The sequence below is a fragment of the Balaenoptera acutorostrata genome, chromosome 2 (assembly GCF_949987535.1).
Source record: "Balaenoptera acutorostrata chromosome 2, mBalAcu1.1, whole genome shotgun sequence".
NCBI classification, from domain to species: Eukaryota; Metazoa; Chordata; class Mammalia; order Artiodactyla; family Balaenopteridae; genus Balaenoptera; species Balaenoptera acutorostrata.
This window is the reverse complement of record NC_080065.1, coordinates 180,322,195-180,343,674: the sequence shown is the minus strand read 5'-3', so window position 1 is coordinate 180,343,674 and position 21,480 is coordinate 180,322,195. Positions and strand designations below refer to the sequence as shown.

Genomic DNA, 21,480 nt, shown 5'->3' with positions numbered 1-21,480 from the left:
GGAAGGGAGGGAGGGCACGAGATCTAAGAACTTGGCTCCAGTTCACGAATGAGATAGAATGCGGGCGGGGGGTCTTGTTCGCCCCCGCCTCAGTTAGATGCCAGTCTCCCTATTACTTCCCGGGGAGGCAGTTCCCTTCGGCCCGCAAACGCAGAGCCACGCCCCCATCTACGGCTGCTTCCGCGCGGGGTCTTTTGGCCCCAGCGGCCGCCGTAACCCCGCCCACTAAGGAAAACGGCCCCGGAGCGACGACACCGCCCTCACCCGCCTCACCGGCATGAAGCCCCCGCAGCGGCGGCGAGCGGCCCCGGCGCGCTATCTGGGTGAGGTGACCGGCCCCGCGACCTGGAGCGCCCGCGAGAAGCGGCAGCTGTTACGACTACTGCAGGCCCGACGGGGCCAGCCGGAGCCGGACGCCGCCGAACTGGCCCGGCAGCTGTCGGGCCGGAGCGAGGTCGAGGTGAGAGGGGTCTCGGGATGGGAGCGAGGCTGGAGGCGGGGCTAGGATGTGTTCGGGGCTTGCGGAGGGGCGGGCCCTGGGAGTTGGCGGGACGAGAGTGAGGCTTGGGGGCGGGGCCTTGGAGTGGACGGGTCGAGGGTGAGGCGGGGGCGAGGTTGAGGAACCGGAAGAACGCCGGAGGAGGCGGGACTAGTGCAAGGCTGGGCCTTGTGTGCCTGCGAGAAGCTGGGGGCGGGGCGAGGGCGTAAAATAGCCGAGGGGCGGGGCGAGAAGGAGGCAGTGCTGCGGCAGGCTGAGGGGCGGGGCGAAGCCGAGATTTAGGGGCGGGGCGAACTCTGAGTTAGAGCGGAGGCCCCGGACTGGGTGGGAGGCGCAGAGGGACTGGGCGGGAATGAGGTTGAAGTGAGAGTCAGGAAATGGGGCGGCGTGGACGAAGCGGGTAGGTGACTAGGGTAGTACTTAGCACGGGGGTGGGCCCTGGATGCGGGGAGGAGCCAGAACCGGCCAGGGCCTTACATCTTTGTCGGGTAGCTGGTCACACCTGGGGCCTTGGCCCAAGACCCTTGGGCAGAGTCCCTATGACCCTTAACTCCGGGCCAGCGGGAGGCTAGGAGCAGTGGCCGGCCCTGGAGCAGGCAGTGGACTGCCTAGCCCTGGGCTTCTAGAAGGGCCATTTGGCCTCATCCCCTCACTTCCCCAGATCCAGGACTTTCTCCGGCACCTCAAGGGTCGAGTGGTCCGAAAGGCCACTCAGATGATGCATCCAGGTGGCCCACAGGGTCCAAGGCGCCGGGAAACACAGACCCCGGCCCCCATCGAGGTGAGGCGGGGTGAGGCTCCCCAGGGCCGGCCCCTGGAGGATGAGGTGGGAGTTGGGGGGATAACCTGGTCAGGGGAGCCCCAGGAGGGGTAGGGCTTGGGGGACTCCTGAGGGTTGATCCCTGAGCACCTTCTGGTTGCTCTACCCAGGTGTGGATGGATCTGGCTGAGAAGATAACAGGCCCGCTGGAGGAGGCCCTGACCGTGGCTTTCTCACAGGTACAGCCATCCCCCAGGCAGGATGGGGGTATCCCGGGGACAGGGTCATATATTTGAGTCTAATTAAGCTGGACATGGTTCCTGGGTCCCTTCCTCTTGCCAGCTCTGTGACTCTCGTCCGTCACAGGACACCCTAGCCTCAGTGTCCGCACTTCTGAGGCCCTCTGCTGAATGTGACGCCTTCCTCAGGGTGGCAGGGAGGATTTGGAGGTGGAAGGCTGTCTCCTGCAGGGCAGGGGAGTAGCCCACGGGGACACTTCTGCCTTTCCTTGCCTGATCTCTCTGCCTGCCAGGTGCTCACCATCGCGGCCACGGAGCCCAACAGCCTCCTGCACTCCAAGCCCCCCAAGCCCACGCAGGCTCGTGGAAAGCTACTGCTCCTCAGCGCCCCTGGAGGGCAGGAGGACCTGGGCCCTGAGGCTCCTGGCCCCGCCCCTGAGGCCCCTCGACGGCAGGAGTCTCCTGGCCCCGCCCCCAAGACACAAGGCCCTGCCCCTGAGGCGTCCTCTGAGTCCCTGGCTGGCCCGTCCGCTGAGGAAGACTTTTCTGTGGACTTTGAGAAGATCTACAAGTACCTGTCGTCCATCTCCCGCGGCGGCCGAGGCCCTGAGCTTTCCGCAGCTGGTGAGAAGGGAGGGGCCGACGATCTGGGGGTGGGAGTCTCCGGCGGCAAGCCCCGCCCTTCCCTCACCCGTCCCCTTTCCATCCATCACCAGAGTCAGCTGTGGTCCTTGACCTGCTCATGGCACTTCCTGAGGAGTTGTCTCGCCTGCCCTGCACCGCCCTGGTTGAACATATGTCGGATATGTACCTACACCTGATGGCCCCCCAGCCCAACCCTGCCAGTGGGGGCCTGGGGTCTGGGGCTGAGGCTGACGGGACAGGTTCCAGGGGGCAAGAGGAGGCTGGCCAGGCCACTCCTCAGGCCCCTGAGAATGCTGGGCCCAGCGAACCGATACCCACTTGGCAAGCAGCTGGGATCTGCCCCCTGAACCCATTCCTGGTACCCCTGGAGCTTCTGGGCCAGGTGGCCACCCCTGCAAGGTGAGGGGCCCAGCACCTCACCAGACACACCAGACATCGGTGAGCCCCCAGGCCCTCAATCCTGCTTGGGCTGGCACTGGGTTGTCATTGAGGATCTTGCCACAGTGGAAGGTCCCTGGCGCAGTGTGCAGTATAGGTCGCCTATAAGATGCTCGATACAGCATGGGTCTCAGAAATGGAAGCACAGGGAATTCCCTGGCGACCCAGTGGTTGGACTACACGCTCTCCCTGCCGAGGGCCTGTGTTCAATCCCTGGTCGGGGAACTAAAAACCCACAAGCTGTGCAGCATGGCCAAAAAAAAAAAAACGAAGCAAAGTTGTACAGGGTTTCAGCCATAGAACTGGGGTGAGGGGGTTCCAGCCAGATGGCTGGGCTAAAATCACCCTCAAATACTCCCCCCACTGGTTCCTCATCCCTCCTGAAGTCCTGTATCCAGTGTCCTGTAACTGTGAATAAAGTTCTGGTCTATCCCCCTGGCTCTCTTTCTCCTGTGAGTTAAAGGTGGAAGGGGGCCCAGAATCAGAGGTAGGGAGCCTTAGCTTGGAGTCCTGGGGACGGAGCGGGGACATGCCAGGGAGGAGGGTGTGGTCTTCAGTAAAGGCCACTGCACCAGGTCCAGTCTGATGCCATCTGGAGCGACCCTGGCTTGGCTGTGAGGGGACCCTTGTTGATTGTTGTTTGGAGGGTCTAGGCCTGAGCCTGACCCGTGTCGGGGAAAGGTTTTCAGAGCCCAATGACTCTCCATCATACAGATGGAGGGGAGAGGCTAGCAGAGTGAGGGTGGCCGGATCAGGGGAGCTGGACTCCTGACCACGGGAGGGTTAAAGGTGGGCTGCCCATGTGGCAGGAAGTTGGAGGGAGGGGAGTGAGTCCCTGAGGTAGCCTTGGGGAAGCAAGTGGGGGAGGGAGGGAGAGCTGGAGGGGCCTTAGGAGCAGGGAAGGGGGAGCAGAGCTGGGTGGAGGAGGGGGCTGGGGTCCTGGCCGTTGCCAAAGGCCTCCAATTCCCAGAGGTGCTGCCAGGTCTCCCTGCACGGGGCCCCCCTCCCTCAGCCTCCCTGAGCGTGTGGATTCAGGGGCAGGCTGGTGAGGGTCGGGTGGGGGAGCCGGGTGTCCTCCTACGACACCACCTTCCCCCAAATCGAACCAGTCCTCTGAAAGCCAGTGAATTTTCTGTTCGCGGAGCCTGTGCATTCACACAGCCTTCCTTTTATAGCAACGCTCGTCTCTCCCCACACACACTGCACACGGCTCCCCCCGGGGGCGCACAACACATCTCGAAGGCGGGCCGTGGAGCGGAGCCAGCCCACTCCATGACCAAGGCCTCACAGCACCAGCCCCGTGGTGTCCAAAGTGCACATGCTGAGGGTGGGACGGAGGGACCAGGTCAGAGAGGTTTGGGGCTGCAGGTGTGGTCACAGTACCAGAAGGCCGTGCCAGTTCTTGGAGACAACCTCCAGGGCTGGCTGAGGGCACCCCATCCCGGCTCCCTACCAGGCTAAGTCCATTCCATGGCCCCCAGCGTCTCCTCAAGTCAAGGGAAAGAAGGGTGGTCTTGGCTGTTCCTGGAGCGAGGGGGATGGAGATGGTTACGCCTTGGTCCCCCAGAGTGTACATCTGGGTGTTTCGCAGCCCTGGGCAGCTGTTAAGAGCATGCAGAAGTCAGCCCTAGGTTCAAATTCTAGCCTGGCTAGAAGCCAGCTATAGGCAGGTCACTCAACCTGCCTGGACCCTAGTCCCCTGGCCTGTAGAATGAGGATGGTAACAGGGTCGTGAAAAGAGAACAGACCAAGTACGGGAGGAGCTACCTCAGCACGCTGCTTGGCATGCAGTAAGCGCTCAATAATAGCTTTTATTAATACCATGGGCTCAGAGGCAGGGAGGAGTGAGAAAGCAAGGGGAGGGCCTGGGAGGGGGGGTTGCAGGAGGGATCTGGGGGAGGTGGCAGGAGGGCCAGTGAGGGGTGGAGGTGGTGACAGAGGGAGGGGCGCGCTGACCTGAACTGGGGCCTGGGCTGGGGGCGGGAGGGAGCCTGTCTGCGCTCTTCCCCCCATGGAAGGAGCCTCGCATCCTGGACACAGCAGCCATTGTCGCTCTTCAGTCTCTGTCTCCGGAGCAGGCCGAGCAGGGCATATTGGTATGCAGCGTCCACCTCGTGGGCCCAGGATAGCCCGCAGGGCCGGAGCCCGAGGAGGGGCTCAACACTTAGGGGGGCGGGCGGCGGGGGAGTGAGGATGGCCAGAAGACAGGGGAGGGAGGGAAAGGGACACGGGGGTCCCCGAACCCGGGAGCGGACATGACACTCATGCTCGGCGGCAGGACAATAGCAGAGCCACCTACACGCTGGGGGCGGAGGGGCGGGCGTCCTCTTCCCACAGGCTTTAGAGTCGGGGGCCAGCCAGGCCGGTGAGTTACGGAGAGAGGACAGGGCGGGATAAAGGCACGAAGTGGGGCTCCGGCCTGGCCAGGAGGGAAGATGGGAGGGGTGTGAGGGGGGAGGGGTTGGACTTCTCCTGACGCCCTCCCCCCTCGGGCTGCGGGCTCGGGGGCAGGATCCTGAGCGCGGTCCAGGCCCAGCGGCGCCCCGTCGGATCGGCCCCGGGAGAGAGACCCCGCGGAGGGCCGGCCGAGGGCGCCGCACCGCTCAGACCAGCGCGTAGTCGAACTGCCCGCGCTCGAGCGCCTCCTTGTGGTCGGTCCAGGACGAGGCGGGCATGCGGCTGTAGGGGTCGAGCAGGATACGCACGCAGCGCACCATCAGCAGCACCAGCACCACGAGCAGGCACAGCACGAAGGCGAACACGGTGCGCTGCTCCGCGTCCAGGCCCGCGCCCACCGGGGGCCCCGTCGATGGCGGCAGCGGCTCGGGGGACAGCGTCCACGTCGCGCTCATGGCTCACATCGCCGCGCGCCCTGCGGAGGAGGGGGCCCGCCCGGGAAGCAGGGATGAAGCTGCGCCCTCCCGCGCCCCCGCGTCGTCCCCACCCGCCGCAGCCCCCCCTACCCTGCCGAGCCCCAGCCCCCGCCCGCGCCTTTGTCCCCGGGCTACGCCCATGGCTGGCCCGCGGGCACCCAACTCCCGGCGTGCGCGCAGGTGGGGACGCTAAGAGCAAGGAGAAGGAAACCCCGACCCGGCCGGCCCGCGCACAACAGGTGCGAACGCGCGGCCCGGGCTGCGTGGTGGGGGTCGAGACGCGGTTCCCCCACCCCGCTCCCTTTGTTCTTGCGTCCTGGGGACCCCCCCTCCCCCACCGCCCCCGCTCCCGCCCCGCCGCGCCCCTCACCCTGGCCTCGACCGGGACCGGGACCAAGCGGCCGGCAGCCGCGCTCTCTTCCGGGACCCGCACCCGCTCCTGGTCTCTCGCCGGTGGCCGCGGCGGCGGCCCGGACTCTACCACCCCACCCGCCCCTGGAGCGGCGGAGACCGAGGCAGGCGAGCTCCGCGCCAGCCGGGCCGCCGCGGCTGTTCCCATGGCGACGGGGGCGGGGCCGCCGCGGGGGGCGGAGGCTGCGCAGGGAGCGGCGCTCGGGCCCGCGACCCCGCCCCGTCCTCTGGGAGAACCGGGCCCCGCCCAGAGGCGCCGGGGAGACCAGCAGCCCAAAAGAACCATAAGCACCGAGGGCCTCGCCCTCCCACCCCCACAGGCACCCCCCCAAACCACCCAGCCCGACTTAAGCTCCCACATTCTCCTCTGCAACCGACCCCTCAGACTCCCTGTTTGGGGGATCCCAGTGCCCCAAAACTCATACAGACGCTTAAGGTCCTCCAGCCTCGGGGACCCCAACCCTCAAGCGACCCCAGCCAGGTCACTGAAAACCTCCGTAGCTTTTCCAGTTTCCTTCCTCCCCCCCCCCTTCCCCCCGCCCGACAACATACTCAGGGTGGGCAGGGTCCCGTCCAGGTGAGTCCTCCCCCTCTTCTGTTAAGCGTTCCTTCAGTGACCATGACCGCTGCCCCATGACCACTGGGCTGACCCCCCCCCAGTCCCAGCTCCCCCCACCCCAGTGACAGACACCTTGGACTACCCAGGTTGCTCTCCTGCACTTTGGTGTTTTATTATTTCCAAATCTCTGCGTATGTACAGGATAATAATAAGGGCACTGTTAAAAAAAAAAAAAAAAAAGGCTGAAACGGCCTGGCTGATGTGGCCAGTGGGCCCAGGCCGCACCACTGGGTCCTGGGAGGGTACCCCTGGGCTGGGGGCCTCTGGGCACTGCGTGGCCTGCGTGCCCGTGGCCCGAGCAGCCCCCATGGGGCAGAGGGGCGGTGCGGGCGCTGGCGTTGTGCACAGCAGCCCCTCCCTGCCCCGCCCCATCCCGCTAGCTCTGCAGCAGTCCTGGCACGGCGGGGGCACAGCTGACAGTCTTGTCCCCAGAGATCTAGTTGCTGCAAGTGGACAACAGTCTCCCGTGTGTCTGCAGTGATGATCCAGCCCCGAGGCCCCAGTCGTGGCTGCTGCGCTCAGAGGACCTGCTCTGTGCTGGAGGCGGAGATGTCCAAGAGCCGCCAGGCTGCATAGGGGTTGAGCTCGCCCTGGTCTCGGCAGAGAGCCCACACGCACAGCATTCGCAGTACCTTGTCCTGCAGAATCAGGGAAGGGTGAGGGCTGGACGCAGGGTGCAAGCCCGGCACCCACTCCAGGACGAGGGCAGGGAGAGAGGCGCTGCCAGGTCAGGGAACTGGGAGGGACCAGGGAGTGATGCTGCGGGGTCAGCCTGGGTCTGGGGTCCAGAGCAGAGGCAGGGACAGAGGCTGTAACTCAGGAATTGGTCAAACCAGAGAGATCAGCTACCCTCCGCCAGGCCCAGCTCAAAGTGCTGCCCTGCCACTCCGCATCCCGACTCTCAACTGGCCTCACTGCATGTTCCTGCCCCATCCCCTCCCCCGCTCACTCACCGGGTCACCCTCGACCACCTCGCCTTTGGGATTCTTGATCACCATCACCAGCTGGGCCTGGAAGGTGATGATCAGCACAGGGCCCTGCTCCATCATCTTGCCCATGGCCAACTGCAGGGGTGGGGGGGGGGGCGGGGCACGACAGGGCAGGCAGGTCTCAGAGAATGGTCCCCAGCCCCTTCACTGCTGCTGCCCCTCCAGGTGCAGACCCCTGCTTCAGCACCCCAGGGCTGCCACCTCCCACTGGCCCGTTTCCGGGCGGGCACTTCCCAATTGTGAGGCAGAATGTGAACCCCTGAGGACCCACACAGGCTCCCCGGACTGAGGCTGTGCAGGCGTGTAATGGCCTCTCAGAGCCGGCTGTCTCGCACACAGGTGTGGGCGTGCCTTCAGCTCCCCACGGGGAGACCAGTAGGGGGCCTGAGTAGTCCTGACAAAGCCTCCCCAGTGAAGGTGCAGGGATAGCCCTGGCTTCAGGGGCCTCCGGGGACCCTGGGTCTGGGCAACAGCACCCCCTGGGCCACCACTTGCCTGAGAATTCCCGACAGCAAGACTGTGGAAACCTTCCACTGAAAGGGACCCTGGAGGTCATTTAGTCCAAGCACTGGAACTCCTCCAGGGAGAGGGACCTCAACCCTCCCAGCTGAGCGCAATTCAGAGAAGCATCCCTGCCCATCCTGGGGTCCACCTGGCCCCCTGGAAGAGGCACTCACGTCGATGTTGTCGATGTCCAGGATGCGGGAGTGGAACTGGAGGCCCAGCGCCTTGGCCTGCTGGATCGGGTGGGCCAGCTGGCTGTAGGTCTGCAACAAGAAGCCAGACACACCAGTATGGCTGGCCACCTGTGCGGGGCGCCAAGGCACTGCACCGCAGGGGAGCCGGGGGCTGCTGCGGTGTCTCGGGAAGCTCCCTGCGGGTGAGCTCACCATGGGGTTTCAGGCCTTCAGCTCCTGTACCTTCCAGAAACGGCTCCCGGCTCCTGGGTGTGCGGCGCCAGGAGTGGCAGATGCCAGGAGCACAGGTCCAAGCAGGGAGGCCGGTGCCACCCGTTGGCTGGCTCGAATCACACACTGCCCTCTCATTATAAAGACAGCACCGTATCAACGCTACTGAAAGCGGTATTAATCAGTGAGGCTGGTAATTCTCCTGGAACGCGATCTGGAATACACTCCCAGAGGTAAGTTGAGGCCTCTCTGGCTGATCCTGAACATTCCCATGTTCACCTCACTGTGAATCGTGGCCTGGAACCAAACGCTTTTTCTAGGATTCATCCTACCCCACGGCTGCTCTGGGGTGAACTGCCCGGGCCTACCGCCTTCTCACTGACCAGCCCCTGTGGACGGGTCTCGGCCACTAGCAGCCTGTTCCTCTTATGGGGGCAGTGGTGCCCCAAACGACACCCTAACCCTCTTGTGCCTGCTCCCAGGCCCGGGACACAGCAGCCAGCAGCCTTGTATCTCAACAAGCAACCATGAAGGAAGACATTCCAACAGCATCCACTCTTTATGGAAGTAACTGATCCACCAAGTGGGGAAAAAAAAAAAAAAAAAAAAAAGTGCCAATCCGACTTCTTGTGTGGTTTCTTAAAGATGACATTTTCAAAACACCCCTGTGTGAGTGGCTGCAACTTCAGCTGCGTTTCCAGGGGCACCAGCGGCAGCTTGCTGGCAAAGATAACCAGCCACATCCTAATGGTCCCAAAGTAAAAAAAAAAACAACAACAACAAAAAAAAACCAAACCACTCATAAATGCCTGCTGGATTAGTCACCGTGCAGGGGAGTATTTAACAAGAAAACCTGACATCTTCTCCTCTGCTTTTTCCAAGTTGTTTGTGAGCTGGGTACAGAATAAAATCAGCCAAAAGAGACTCTGGATTGCTCAGTATCAAGAAGCTGGTGGGGGAGGGAGGGGGGGAACAAATGCCGTGAAGACACAGGTCAGGGAGTGAGCAGGGTGGGGTGAGGTGGCCTGATGACGGGGATGGGGAGGCTGCCAGGAAGGGGCAGTGCAGACAGAGTGCTCCCAAGGACGCCTGACCCGCCGCCATGCAGCCCAGCGCGGACTGTGGCCCGGGGCCCAGAGCCCCGACTCCAGGAAGCAGCCGGGCCTCGTCAGGACACGCGGCTCTTCCCCGGGTGGGCATCTATCAATGTCTGTTTGGATGTGTTCGAGGATCTTGCAATGAGAACAGCTAATGAATACATCCAGCGCCGCATGTGCTGGAGCACTGCCCTTGCGTCCCCGAAGCATCCTCACGACCCCCACGAGATGAGCCCGATGATGTAACTCCGGCCCAGGGAAGGGAGGCTGTGGGGCCTCAAACCCCACTTGCCGGCCAGCACCCACGACCCCCGTGCACTGAGGGAGCATCGAATGCACCCCCCGAGTTATCACCGTCCCTTTCCACCCACCCCCTGACCCCTGGGCCCCCAGCCTGTAGCCACCCCTGCCCCTGACACCCCAGCCCTTCCCGGACTGAGCCACCCAAGCAGATCTCCTCTGAACTGTGATTTCTTCTTAGGCCTAAATAGCGGGGGGAAAGCAAGCAAGCACTTACAGCTTCATAGCACCAATCTTTGAGAATGTCTAGCTCTCCAGAAATCATGGCCTAAAAAGGGAAAGACAAAAAAAAAAAAAAGTGTGAGAATGAGAGTGGGCTTTTGAGGCAGGTAAACTCTGGAGAATGTTCTCCAGTTAGAACCTTTCCTCTGCAGACCCCCGGCCCCAGCCTCCGGGTCCTAGTCTGGGGAAGGGAGACCAGGCCAGGCTGCTGGAAGGAAAAGGAAGGTGGCAGCATTTGGGGCTCTCGCCCTGGCCAGGAAACCGACCCAAGGAGGCCAGGCAGGGCATTCTACCTCCCCTGGGGACGAAGAAGCCTTAGACAGCCAGGCCCACGTGGGACGGGGCAGAGGGGGAGTGCAGGGGAGGGTTCCCAGGGTGCAATGAGAGAAGCTTCCACAGGAACCCAGAGACAGGGCTGGATCTGGTGAGGGAGAGGGTGGCTTTTCAGGGGGGGTTGGGTGGTGAGATGCTGGTGGGAAACCACGGGGAATCTGGGGGCTGAGACAATCTCAGCCCAGAAGATTCTGCCTGTGCTTGGGCTGCTGCTTTGGGGAAATGCTACACTTTCACCTCCTCCCAACCCTGCCAAGTGTCGTGAGGGACCTGGGAACTCGGAGGAAGGAGAGGGGGCCAGGCAGAGGCGGTGCAGGAGGAAGGGACAGACATTCACACGGGGCCGGACGAGCTGCCTGCGGTCCCACGAAGGCCGTGCCAAAGGCCCCTGACTTGGCTGGGCTGCGGGATGCCTAGGCCCCAGCCCCAGCACGGGGGGGCCTCGAGGAGGGTGACCTTGAGCAAGTCGCCTCCTCGTTTATGTGCCAAAAGGAGAGGTGAGAAGACCAGAAGATGGGCTTCAGGGTTCCCAGAGAGGAAAGGCCCCTGGGCTGCTGTGCTGGTCCCACCTCCCTGCCCTGAGTCATGCACTGCCCCCATGCCCTTGAAGCAGCAGCCGGCTTCTCCCAACTCCTGAAAGGCCCCTGGCTCCTGGGAGACAAACACCTGGCCCCTGGCAGCTTCTAGGGAACAACTTCAGGAAGAGAGCTCGAGGGAAACAAGCCACGGGGCTCCAGGCTCCAGTGGGTGAGAAACGCAGTCCCTGGGGCAGACACATCCCGCGGGCGAGGCAAGAATGGTCAGGGCACCGGCCCAGGGACCAGCGGGGGCTGCAGGCGACCAGAGCGGCCTGGCTTTCTCGAGCTGCTTGACTAACAGGGGCTGGGCGTGTGGGGTGGTCAGGCCTCTGTAAACACTGGAGCCACCTCTCCGCTCAGGAGCCCCCTCCACAGCCACGCGGCCCTGGCAGACCTCTCCACGGGGCCGCAGCCCTGCCAGGCGCACACCCACCTCCAGGATGTTGGGGATGATGTCGTTCTCACACTGCTGCAGGAAGCGGTCCTTGTCGAAGGCGGGGTCCACCCGCAGGATCTCCGTGAGCACCTCCGACATCTCCGTCTTCGAGAACAGGCCCCCTGGGGCAGCCGAGCCAGGGGTGGGGTGAGGGCCCGGGACCCCCTCCCACCGCCGGCTCGGCTGTAGGGGGACGGTCCCGGGGCAGCCCACTCACCCAGCAAGTCTGTGACCTTGTCTGTCAGCACGCGGGACGCCCGGATGAAAGCGTTGTCGCTTTCGTCATACTTCATCTTCATCTCGAAGAACCCTGCGGGGGGTGGCGGATGGGGTCAGGGGCCCCTTCCGGAGAGACACACCCACTCCATCGCAGCCCCCTCCGAGCCTGCTGGCCAGGGGCTGAGGGGAGCTGAGTGATCGCCTGGCGCCACCCCTGTTGGCTGTGGCTTTCGCTGCCGAGGGAACACAGGCCTCCGGACGTCCTCATTTGAGGAGGGCCAGGGCTCCGTCAGCGCCTGGGAAGCCATGTGCCCCAGGCTGAGCAGAGAGCTCCGGGCCCTGAGCTGGCTCCTGGCCCGTGAGGGGGTGTGTCGAGGCCAAGTTCACATGGGGGGGTGGCTGGCACGTGCACGTGGCTGCCTCACGACGACACTGGCTCCAGCCAAGATGGTGGCCCAGCCCTGCCGGCGGCAGCCCGCCGCCCGAGAGGTACTGGGCGCTTCCCCTCAGGCCGCCTGAGGCCTGCGCTCCGCTGCGCACTCGCTGGGCAGCCCTGCGGGAGTGACTGGTCCTCTCTGACCCCGGCCTCCTCCTCTGTCTTGTGCCCGGCCCTCGGGGAGCACTCCGTGAGTGTCCGTCACCGGCCTGCCGTCTGGCAATTCTCTGAGATGCGAACACTCACGATTAAACACCACGTTGTTGTCCCTGAAGTCCTTCCACTGCTGATACCACTTGGAGTCCTTGTGCAGCACGACCCCCAGGGCCTCCCTGGGGAAGATCGGGGAAGCCAGTGAGCGCGGCCCGGGAGCCGCTCCGGTCACGGGGAGAGGGGCCAGCAGGACAGTGTTATGACCCCGGCCTCTTGCCTTCTCTTGCCCCCTTCCTGCCACCCTACCCTTCCCCTCCCAGTTCTCTCAGGGTGCCTGGGACCCTCGAGCAGGAAGAAACCCCACAAACTGACTTGGGTAGGAACCCTCTGTGGGTCCTGGGAAACGGACAGCAGTGCAGGTGCTGCAAAGGGAGGTGGTGAGAGGTGGGCCCCTTGGCCGGTCTGGTACCTACTCATTGGCCTCAAACACTTTCTCTTCCTTGAATTTCTCTCCCGAGAACTCTTTCCTTTTCCTGAGTCGCTCGGGCCGCCGGTAGGGCCCAGTCTGCCCCAGGACGCTCTCGTCGATCTCCTTCTTGACGGACTCCACGCCCTGCAGAGCACAGCCGGCTATGTGGGAGCTGGGGCTCCCCAACACCCCAGACCAGCAGCTGTGGACCCACCCCAGGGCCATGCCTCCCAGGTCTCAAGGTCACGTGACTCTCACAGGTGCAGGGCAAAGACACACCCAAGCCTCGGGCGGGGGAGGGGGGAGGCAGAGGCAAGAGGCAGAGGGGAGACCCCAGCTCTGACTTCTGCCCCCACCTGCCCCCCGCCAAGAGCTGCTCCCAGGCGACCCTCACATTCTGAGGCCGATTCCGCGCTCTCCCTGGAAACATTCCTTCACATGCACCAGAAACCGGACGGGTGTCCTGAGAGCTGCCTCTGCCCCGCCACCTCCATCCGAGCTGACCCAGCCTGTGGATCCCACCTCCGCAAACCTCTGGAACCCATTTCCCTCCTGGCTCCACCACCCAAGACACTCTCCGGCCTCCTCTGAGCTGCTGCCGGAATCCTCGCTGGGAGACTGGGCTTTCAGGATGAACCTAAACTCCCCCGCACGGCCTCCAGGACCCTCTGGTGTCCCTGCAGCCACTCTGGCCACACCTAGCTGCACGGGGCGCCCCGAGCCGGGGATGCCCGCTCCCCTGGCCTGGCGCCCTCCCCAAGCGTTCCTCTGTCACGTGTTACTTGGAACTGCCTGCCCCTTCCCTGTCCCCATTCCTGTCCCGGGATCCTTTGAGAGCAAGAACTCGAACCTTCTCTCCTGAGGCCCCATGGCCAGTAGAGGGCCCAGCGTGTGCTAAGTGGTATTTACGGAATGAATTCAGGACCTCAAGTGACCCAGAGCCCGACAGTCTCTGGGTTCTGGACATGAGCTAAGGGTGTCAGCAGCTGACATCGGGTTGGAGGCTCTCGGTATGTTAACGTGTAGCTCCCTAGGGGCTGTGACTTGCCCGAGGCTGCTCAGCCAGGAGGGGCTGAGGCCTGGTGTGCCCTGCAGCCCTCAGTGAGGCCTCTCTGGGGCTGAGCCCAGAGCGCCCGCGGGCACGAGCCCCGGCCCAGCTCACCTGGGAGAGGGCTTTGAAGGCAGCGGTCCTGCCAAGCTTCTCCCCACCTTTGGACACAGACTCAGCCGACTGCTTGGCGGTCTTGGCTGCTTCTTCCACACCCTCCTTGATTTTCCGGCCAAGGTCACTTTTACTGACTTCGTCAAGACTCTACTGAGACAGAGAAGAGGGAGGTGTTGGCGTGGCACCCGGTGGGGGCCTGCAGGAGCTCCCCCCGAGCTAACAGCAGACCCGGCCTCCAGAGGGCGGGAGCAGGTGTCCTGAGCCCACCTGGCTCATGGAGCCGAGACTGGGGTGCACATGCCCCAGAAGGCTGCCTATGATGTCTGGGGTGCTGGACCCTAGGGCTCCGGCCTGGAACAGGCAGGAAGGACAGCACAGGCGCAGCAGCCCCGGGGTCAGGACGAAGGGGAGGGAGGTGTGTCCAGCGCTGGGCTGGCCTCCAAGCAAAGCCCTGCCCCTCTCTCCAGCCCAGGAGAACAGCAAAGCAAAACAGAAGCAACAAAAAGAAAGTCTCCCAGGCCCTCCAGGAGTCTCCCTCTCACCTCCACCCTCCCGGGGGCGGGGCGTGCAGTGCCCCAGCTTCCTTCTAGCCTAAGGCAGGAAGGAAAATATCCTCATTTCACCCTCCTCCTGTTCTTGCTCGTAGTACAGAGGCTTCTAACTTAAGCGGTGAATCGCAGGCCGAAGCCTCCCGCCTGCTCATCCCTGGCTGCCAGCTCCTCCTGCGGCTCCCAGCACTGCCCCCCCGCCCCGACTCCTCCGCCGGAGGTGAGGAGCAGATGGGCTCCGGAGGTCCTAAGGGGCCTTGGGGGTCCCGAGGCCATTACCTCCTTCACGGTGCCGGTGATCTCCCCCAGCTTCTTCCTGATCACCTCGCCCGTCCGCATGGTTTCTGATTCGATGGTTCTCTAGGGTAAAGGATGTTGTATCTTTGTGTGGCGACACCCAGTCCAAAGGAGCGTTTCCTCAGCAGTCCCTTCCTCCCCAGACACACCCCATTCTCCCACCCCTCAGCCTGTCCACCCGGCCCCTCCCATCCCCCCAGGGTCCCTGGCTGTCCCTGGCTGAAGGCTGGGGCAGGGACCCTCCTGCGCACAGAGCCCCAGGCCCCGCATCTGTCTCTGGGCGGCAGGGGGTGATCTTGCCCATATGCTCATCAGTGATATACTGGGGGCGGGGCGGGGCATTCTCAGCATTCTCCCGCCCCGCTCTGCCCCCTCCCCATCACCCGGCCCCAAGCTTGGCCTGCGCTGCCCCGAGAGACGACCCCTCGGCTCACTCCTCTTCCTTAATGAAAAGGACGGGCGATCTCCCGCAGGGTCGAATCCCTCACAGGTAGTTACATCCAAGTGAGTGCCTTGGGGAGACTCAGGGGGAACAGGCGTCGCCCATGGCCTGGGAGGGGCGCCAACAGAACAAAACCTCTGAGGGGCCTGGGGCAAATGCCCACAACCCCAGGCTCAGCTGCCCACGGGTGAGATGGAGGTGCCGCCAGGCAGAGCCCTCACGGGCAGACAAATAAAGGGCGCCAAGTCCATCCGCTGGCGGGCGCTTGGCAGCTGCTCGGTGAGAGATGGCGGCAGTGATTAATATAATAATTACACCAGCCCCGTAACCCACTTTCTACCCATTTCAGTCAGAGGCCCTCAGGAGCAGCGCATCTCAAACCTAGTGCCCGAGGGACCCGTGGAGATGCAGATTCTGATGCAGCAGGTCAAGAGGGCTCTGAAACCCCATCAGTGCTGCTGGGCCGTGTGCAGAGAAGGCTGCAGTCTCACAGCTGAACTGGAAGGCTGGGGGCCCGCTCCTGTCCCCTCACCCCCCGGCCGCCCCAGCACTGCACTGGGAGGGAATTCCTGGCTCTGAGAGCAAGTGTGACTGCCCAGGGACACTCAAAGCAAAGGGGACTCACGTATTTCCTTCTGGCTTCCTGGAGCGCATCTGACTCTTCCAGCTTCCTGGCCTCGTCTCGGAACTTTTTTATACTTTCTTTCATTTCTTTGTTTTTGGCTAACTCTTGTTTGACATTATCTAGCAAGCCGGAGAGAAAGCCTTTCCTGTTTCCAGAAGAATAGGATTTGGACTAGAAAGAATGTAAAAGAAACGAAGAATTTTTTCATTTTCTCCTTTCTGTTGATACAGGTTTAACGATGAATACAAGCCGCACGGCATGGCCAAAAATAAATAAATAAATACAAATTTAAAAATAAATAAAAACAATATTTGGGAATTCCCTGGCGGTCCAATGGTTAGGACTCTGCGCTTTCACTGCCGAGGGCCCGGGGTTCAATCCCTGGTTGGGGCACTAGGATCCTGCAAGCTGCTTGGTGTGACCAAAAACAACAACGAAAACAAAACAAAGCAAAACAAAAACCAAAAAAAACCCACAATGAATAGTTATCTCTTTTAGAAGAGCATAACAGACAAAGTAAAAAGCCACCAGGCGGTAAACTGTGGGACAAGATATTATTCAGCAAGAAAAAGAAATGAGTTATCAAGCCATGAAAAAATAGAGGAGTCACATGACATGTTAAGTCAATTACATCGAAGTTCAAAAAAGAAACAAGACAAGATGCGGAGGAACCTTAAGGGCATATCACTAAAGGAGAGAGGCCAATCTGCAAGGGCTACAGGCTGTAGGATTCCAACTCTAAGATCCTGGAAAAGGTGAAACTATGAAGACAAGGAAAAGGCGAAGCTATGCGGACGAGAAAAAGGCCGGTGGTTGCCAGGGGCTGGAGGAGGGGAGGGGGGTGGACAGAGCACAGAGGATTTTTACTGCAATGAAACTACTCTGTAACCATACTGTTAACGGTAGATACATTATACATGTGTTCAAACCCATAAAATGTACAACACAGAGAGTGAACTCAATGTCAACCACAGACCAAAGTCAACAATAATGTGTCAATACTGGCTCATCAGTTTTAACAAATGTACCGCCCTAACTGCAAGATGTACAACCTGAGGAAAACTGCATGCCCGGTGGGAGGAGAGGGAGACAGGAGGTTGATGGGCACGCCCTGTACTTTCCACTCAATATCCTTGTAAAACTAAAACTGCTCAAAAAATAAAGTCTATTAAAAAACAAAAGAAAATGCCAGGCCCCTTCTCTCACTGGGGTGAGGGAAACAGGCGCAGCTTGGAATCCTCATGGGGACTCACACACGCCCACCCAAGGAAAAGGCCAACACCCAACGGGACCCTCGTCCCAGGACTAGAGTTGAAAGGACTCTGTGGCCCCTTATCCCAGAAGAGCCGGCACAGGCCCTACTCCAGGGGCTTCTGGGCCCAGGGTAACTTCTTCCTTTGGAGCCGCTCTCAAGTCCCCAGCTGGGCTTTACGTGTCACCCAAGGGCCTGGGGACTGGCACAAACCGCCCTCTCTTGGCCCACAGGATCACAGTCACCGAGAGCCCGAGCTCAGGGTCCCCCCTCCAATCCCCACAGGAAAACCCAACCGAACACACTCAGAGGCCAGAAGACAGCGTGAGGCCCCGCTCCAGGCACTGCCCTACCCGAGATGCAGGCTTCGGGGTCAGACACAGCCGGCTTTAGATGCCTGCTTCGCCCCCAGTGTAACTAAGTGCAGGCTCGGGAAAGAGAAAGCGTAAAGAATGACTGTGAGCCAGTCAAGTCACAGGGAAATGGCCGCACGTGCTCAGCTGCTCCCACCACTCTTGCCGGCGTGCGGGGTCCGCTGCAGCGGCTGGGGGTTCACCCTATCAGTTTCAGGGGCGACTGCCTCCCCGGTCCCCGTCCGGCCCCAGGGAGAGCAGCAGCAAGTCTGGGTGCTGCCCCACAGGTGCGGTGCCCCGGCCTGGCACTGGCAGGCCGCTGTCTGGTCCAGATGTGCCCCGACCAGCCTTTCTCCAGGGGAAGTCCAAGTTCTAAGACTGTCAGGGACCACGCCAGCTCACGGCAGCCCCACCGCTCACTCCAGGGCTGCAAACTGCGGGTGAGGGCGGGGCTGGACAACTAAGGGGAAGTGCCAAGGGGCATGTCCCAAGCCCACAAGAGCCCCAGGACAGGATCTGGGAGATAAAGCATGCTGAGGCCAGAGGGCTGAGATGAGACTCAGAAGGGAAGGGAGGGTGTGGGCTGCCTGAGCATGTGGATTTGGAGCGTGTGAGATTTGGGGCTTTCTTCCCCATGGTCGTGAGGCATCAACAGAAACGTGGTTGAAGAGGAATGACAGGGAGGGCAAAAAAGCTCTAGAAAATGCTCTCTGTGAGGAACAACATAAAGAGTAAGGGAGATATGGCCTGGGGAAACCCAGCTCCAGGAGATGGATGGGTGACTCTGCTCAAGTGCCCAGAGGGGCTGTCACCCTGCAGAGGGCACAGCCTTGCTTAGTGAAGGACCCACACGTGGGCGCCGCTGGGAGGTGGATTTCAGCTCAGTTAGAGGAATGCCCTTCTAGCCATCAGAGCTGAGACACGCTACTTTGTGTGAGGCAGGCGCCCTACCCCTAACAGTGTCGAGCACTTCCCGGGATACCAAGAGGACCAGGCCCACCGGGCTCTGTAACTCTGGAAGACCTTGGATGTGGAATGCCTGCCAATCAGACACCCCCAGCAGTGTGGACAGCATCCTGCAGCCCTCTCTCCTGTCAACTTGATCTGCCGGCTTGCTTGTATCCTGAGTCACTCACCAGGGTCAGCTCTCCACTCAGCCGGGGCAGCTGAAAGGTACCATGGGGTAGTGGCACTAGGTTGTGGCTGGAGAGAAAATGGACTCTACCTCCAAGGCATCTCTAATTGAGGGAGAAAAGAGAAAGATCCATTTAGACTAGAGGGTGACGAGGAAGTAGGACACGCTAAAAGAGCAGGCGTCGTCTGAGACTCATTTGACGATTCTTATCACATGTCTGCTGCATGCTAGATGCTTGACCATCTTCCTAAATTCTGAGAAACCAGTGGAATCTGGTGGAAAAAGAAAACGCTGGATTTGCACCTCCGGGGCCCATATCTACCCTCCTGACTCTGAACGTGGGGGAAACCGATGGGTCCTAGGAAATGCCAACCTATGGTGGAAGAAGGCTAAATGTGCCAGTCTGGCTGAACACCTTAGTCTGAATATGGGCAGGCTGAGACTCGATGCTGGTGGCAAGCAGTCTTCTCTCACCAGCCCACCCTACTTCTGCCAGCCTTGGAAGACCAGAGGCCCGGGCTTCAAGGGGTAAACACTGCTAACTTGTCCCAGGCACAACCCTGGAATAAAGCTACCATGTCCCGATCCAGGGTTGAGATGTGAGCAGAGCAACCTAGGGGAGCCACCTGGGCAAAGATGCTGCTAGCCTCACGTGCAGCACCTCTTTGGTAGGCATTTCTTCTCCTACCAAATGGTGAACTTAAAGCTCCAGGAGGGAAGCTCCATGCAGGTCCTGTTCAACGCTACACCTTAGCACCCAGCACGGAGCTAGGTACACTGATGTCAATGACCTGACAGAACCACTCTTCCATTTCCACATCCCCTGGGCCCTTCCTCTCCCCATTCCATGCTTCCTGTCTCCAGTCACTCTAAGCAACACCCCAAACTTACACAGATGCCACACTCTCCTATAGCTACTCAAGAGTAACTCTTGGGAGTTTAAGTAACTTGTTTTACTCCTCTGAATGCCTACACCCATTAATCCTGGAGCCACTGACTTCAGCAACAGCCTGAAATAGAAGTGGATGGCTGTCTCACTGGGGAGAAAAATCCCCCAGCAGGACCAAACCTGAGGGTGGTTCTCCTTGGGACTTGCGCCCAAATCCAAACACGTGTACATTCAACCTGTAAAACCTGTCTCAAAAGACAAGCAAGCCCAGAAAAAAAGCTCAGTCCTGAGTCAAAAACACTTTCTTTCTCCTGACACTCAGATTCCTGGGAGATATTTTCCTTCCTCCAGAGTCTGGCTCTGGAGTCAGACTGATCTGAGCTTTGGACCAGGTCAGCCACCCCACTAAACTCTTGAGACTGTGCGCAGCTTGCTTAACACTTCTTAGTTCCCAGCTTCCTACCCTGTGAAATAGCGACAAACAGCTGCAACGTGAGTACTATTTTCTGAAGCCGCTTTACACGCCTTGACCCCCAGAGCATGTATGAGCCCAGGCTCTTAGCCAGGGCGACAACTACCTCCCACACTTTCAGAGGATTAAGAGAGACGATGCAGGAAATGCTCCCGGTAGGGGGACGTGGCATATAAAGGTGAGCTGTGACTGTCACGGTATTTTGCCTTTTCCTCGCTACTTTTTCTCCACTGAGCACCACGGACACCATTCACTCCTCGGTACACATGGGGTCAGCCAGGAAGTGAGGGGCGATCCGCTCCCGGCCCGGCACGCCCGGCCCCCGCCCTCAGGCCTCGCTTCGGGACCCACGTTCCGAGGGCTCGCTCCGGGGCCCCCGCCCCGGCCTCGGCTGACCCAGCGACCAAACTCCGAGCCTCTCGCCGAGCTCAGGGAAGGGCCGAAGGGGTCAAAGGCCTGGGGAGAACGAGGCCCTGGAGGTCACGGGTCCGGAGCTCCCTAAGCCCGCCCCCCCGGCCCCGCACTCTGCTCACCCGCGGGCAGCGGCACCAGCCTCCCCGCAGCGCCGCCGCCGCCGCCATGCTAGAAGATCCCGTGTGACCTTCTCGCGGCGTTATCCGATGGCGTCATCCGCCGCGTCGGCCTAGTGCGGCCTGGGCCTGGGAAAAGCGAGACCTGCGGGTGGGGTTTGTGGGAGGGAAAGGCCTATCACTGGACAGGGCTCCCAAGGAGGGCGGGGCCGTGGAGGGAAATCCACAACGGGGGCGTGGCCTAATAGTGGGCGGAGATTCCTAGAGAGCTAGGCCTCTGATAGGGCAGAATTTAGGAAGAGCGGGGCCTGTGACTGGATGTGACCTGGGGGGCGGGTACTCCTGTGAGGCAGAGACGTATGGTTGGATAAAACAGCGAGGGGGCGGAGCCTGAGGGTGTGGATTCTGTCGCGAGCCGTGATTCTCCTACTGGCAACTCGGGGTTCGCGTGGCCGGAAGAACGGGTAAACAGAGCGACCCACATCGACGCACCAGCCTGATAGCCACTGACTCTGGCTCTCACTGACAATGATGGAAAGTGACCAACAGACGGGCAAGTGAGTTGCTTCACGAGCAAGAGCGAATGAGCCCACTTTTGTACAGCACTTAGGGAAGGCGTCTGTGGGTTTTGGTCCAGAAAAGGAACGGGAAGCTGAGACCTGGCTGGGGGTGGACTACTCCTCCCTCCATCGATTCAGTGTGAATTGACACACCTGGCCCTGAAGAAGCTCAAGCCTCTGTCATGTCAGCACCCAGATACTATTTTCCATTTGGAGAATGCCGCCACCAAGTGGCGGTACCTTGACATGGCCATGCAATCTGAGGCTGGGGAGGGGTGGTGGGCTGGTACCGTGGGGAGAGTTAATGTATGTTGCCTTTGCCCTATTGAAACCTTTTACATTACTAAGCTGTGATAAGGTCTATGGGACTTGAAAGGGAGGCAACATACATCCCCTGGCTTCAGGATTGGACAGATCTGCGTTTTCTGTAACTCAGGACCTCCACCTCGAGGTGACAGAAGGGATGAGGGCTTCCACTCGGCTTTGTTTGAAATGTCTTTACTGGAAGAGGAGCAAACTAGTTAAGAGGTTGGGATATACAGGTTTGTTGTTGAGAAGAAGGTCTGGGCTTCTTAGTTGTAGTTGAAA

The 21,480-nt window shown here is 61.0% G+C and overlaps 3 protein-coding genes across 3 annotated transcripts; 1 reads left to right on the top strand and 2 right to left on the bottom strand.

Annotated features, from left to right (window-relative positions):
• The first annotated feature begins 36 nt into the window (after positions 1 to 36).
• On the top strand, positions 37 to 3,021 carry SNAPC2 (small nuclear RNA activating complex polypeptide 2). Its single transcript, XM_057540800.1, has 5 exons — positions 37 to 460; positions 1,161 to 1,280; positions 1,430 to 1,498; positions 1,792 to 2,122; positions 2,215 to 3,021. The coding sequence occupies exons 1-5, from the start codon at positions 278 to 280 to the stop codon at positions 2,544 to 2,546; spliced, it is 1,035 nt and encodes a 344-aa protein (XP_057396783.1). The 5' UTR covers positions 37 to 277; the 3' UTR covers positions 2,547 to 3,021.
• Positions 3,022 to 4,333: 1,312 nt separating this feature from the next.
• Positions 4,334 to 6,023, bottom strand: CTXN1 (cortexin 1). The gene is made up of 2 exons (XM_057540802.1): positions 5,825 to 6,023; positions 4,334 to 5,453 (listed from the first exon to the last, which is right to left on the bottom strand). The coding sequence occupies exon 2, from the start codon at positions 5,431 to 5,433 to the stop codon at positions 5,185 to 5,187; it is 249 nt and encodes an 82-aa protein (XP_057396785.1). The 5' UTR covers positions 5,434 to 5,453; positions 5,825 to 6,023; the 3' UTR covers positions 4,334 to 5,184.
• Positions 6,024 to 6,571: 548 nt separating this feature from the next.
• TIMM44 (translocase of inner mitochondrial membrane 44) lies at positions 6,572 to 20,475 on the bottom strand. The gene is made up of 13 exons (XM_057540925.1): positions 20,336 to 20,475; positions 18,443 to 18,544; positions 15,702 to 15,872; positions 14,617 to 14,697; positions 13,787 to 13,936; positions 12,629 to 12,768; positions 12,249 to 12,334; positions 11,565 to 11,657; positions 11,345 to 11,469; positions 9,996 to 10,046; positions 8,151 to 8,240; positions 7,438 to 7,548; positions 6,572 to 7,122 (listed from the first exon to the last, which is right to left on the bottom strand). Exons 1-13 carry the CDS (start codon positions 20,381 to 20,383, stop codon positions 7,003 to 7,005), a joined length of 1,368 nt encoding a protein of 455 aa, XP_057396908.1. The 5' UTR covers positions 20,384 to 20,475; the 3' UTR covers positions 6,572 to 7,002.
• Positions 20,476 to 21,480: the final 1,005 nt, after the last annotated feature.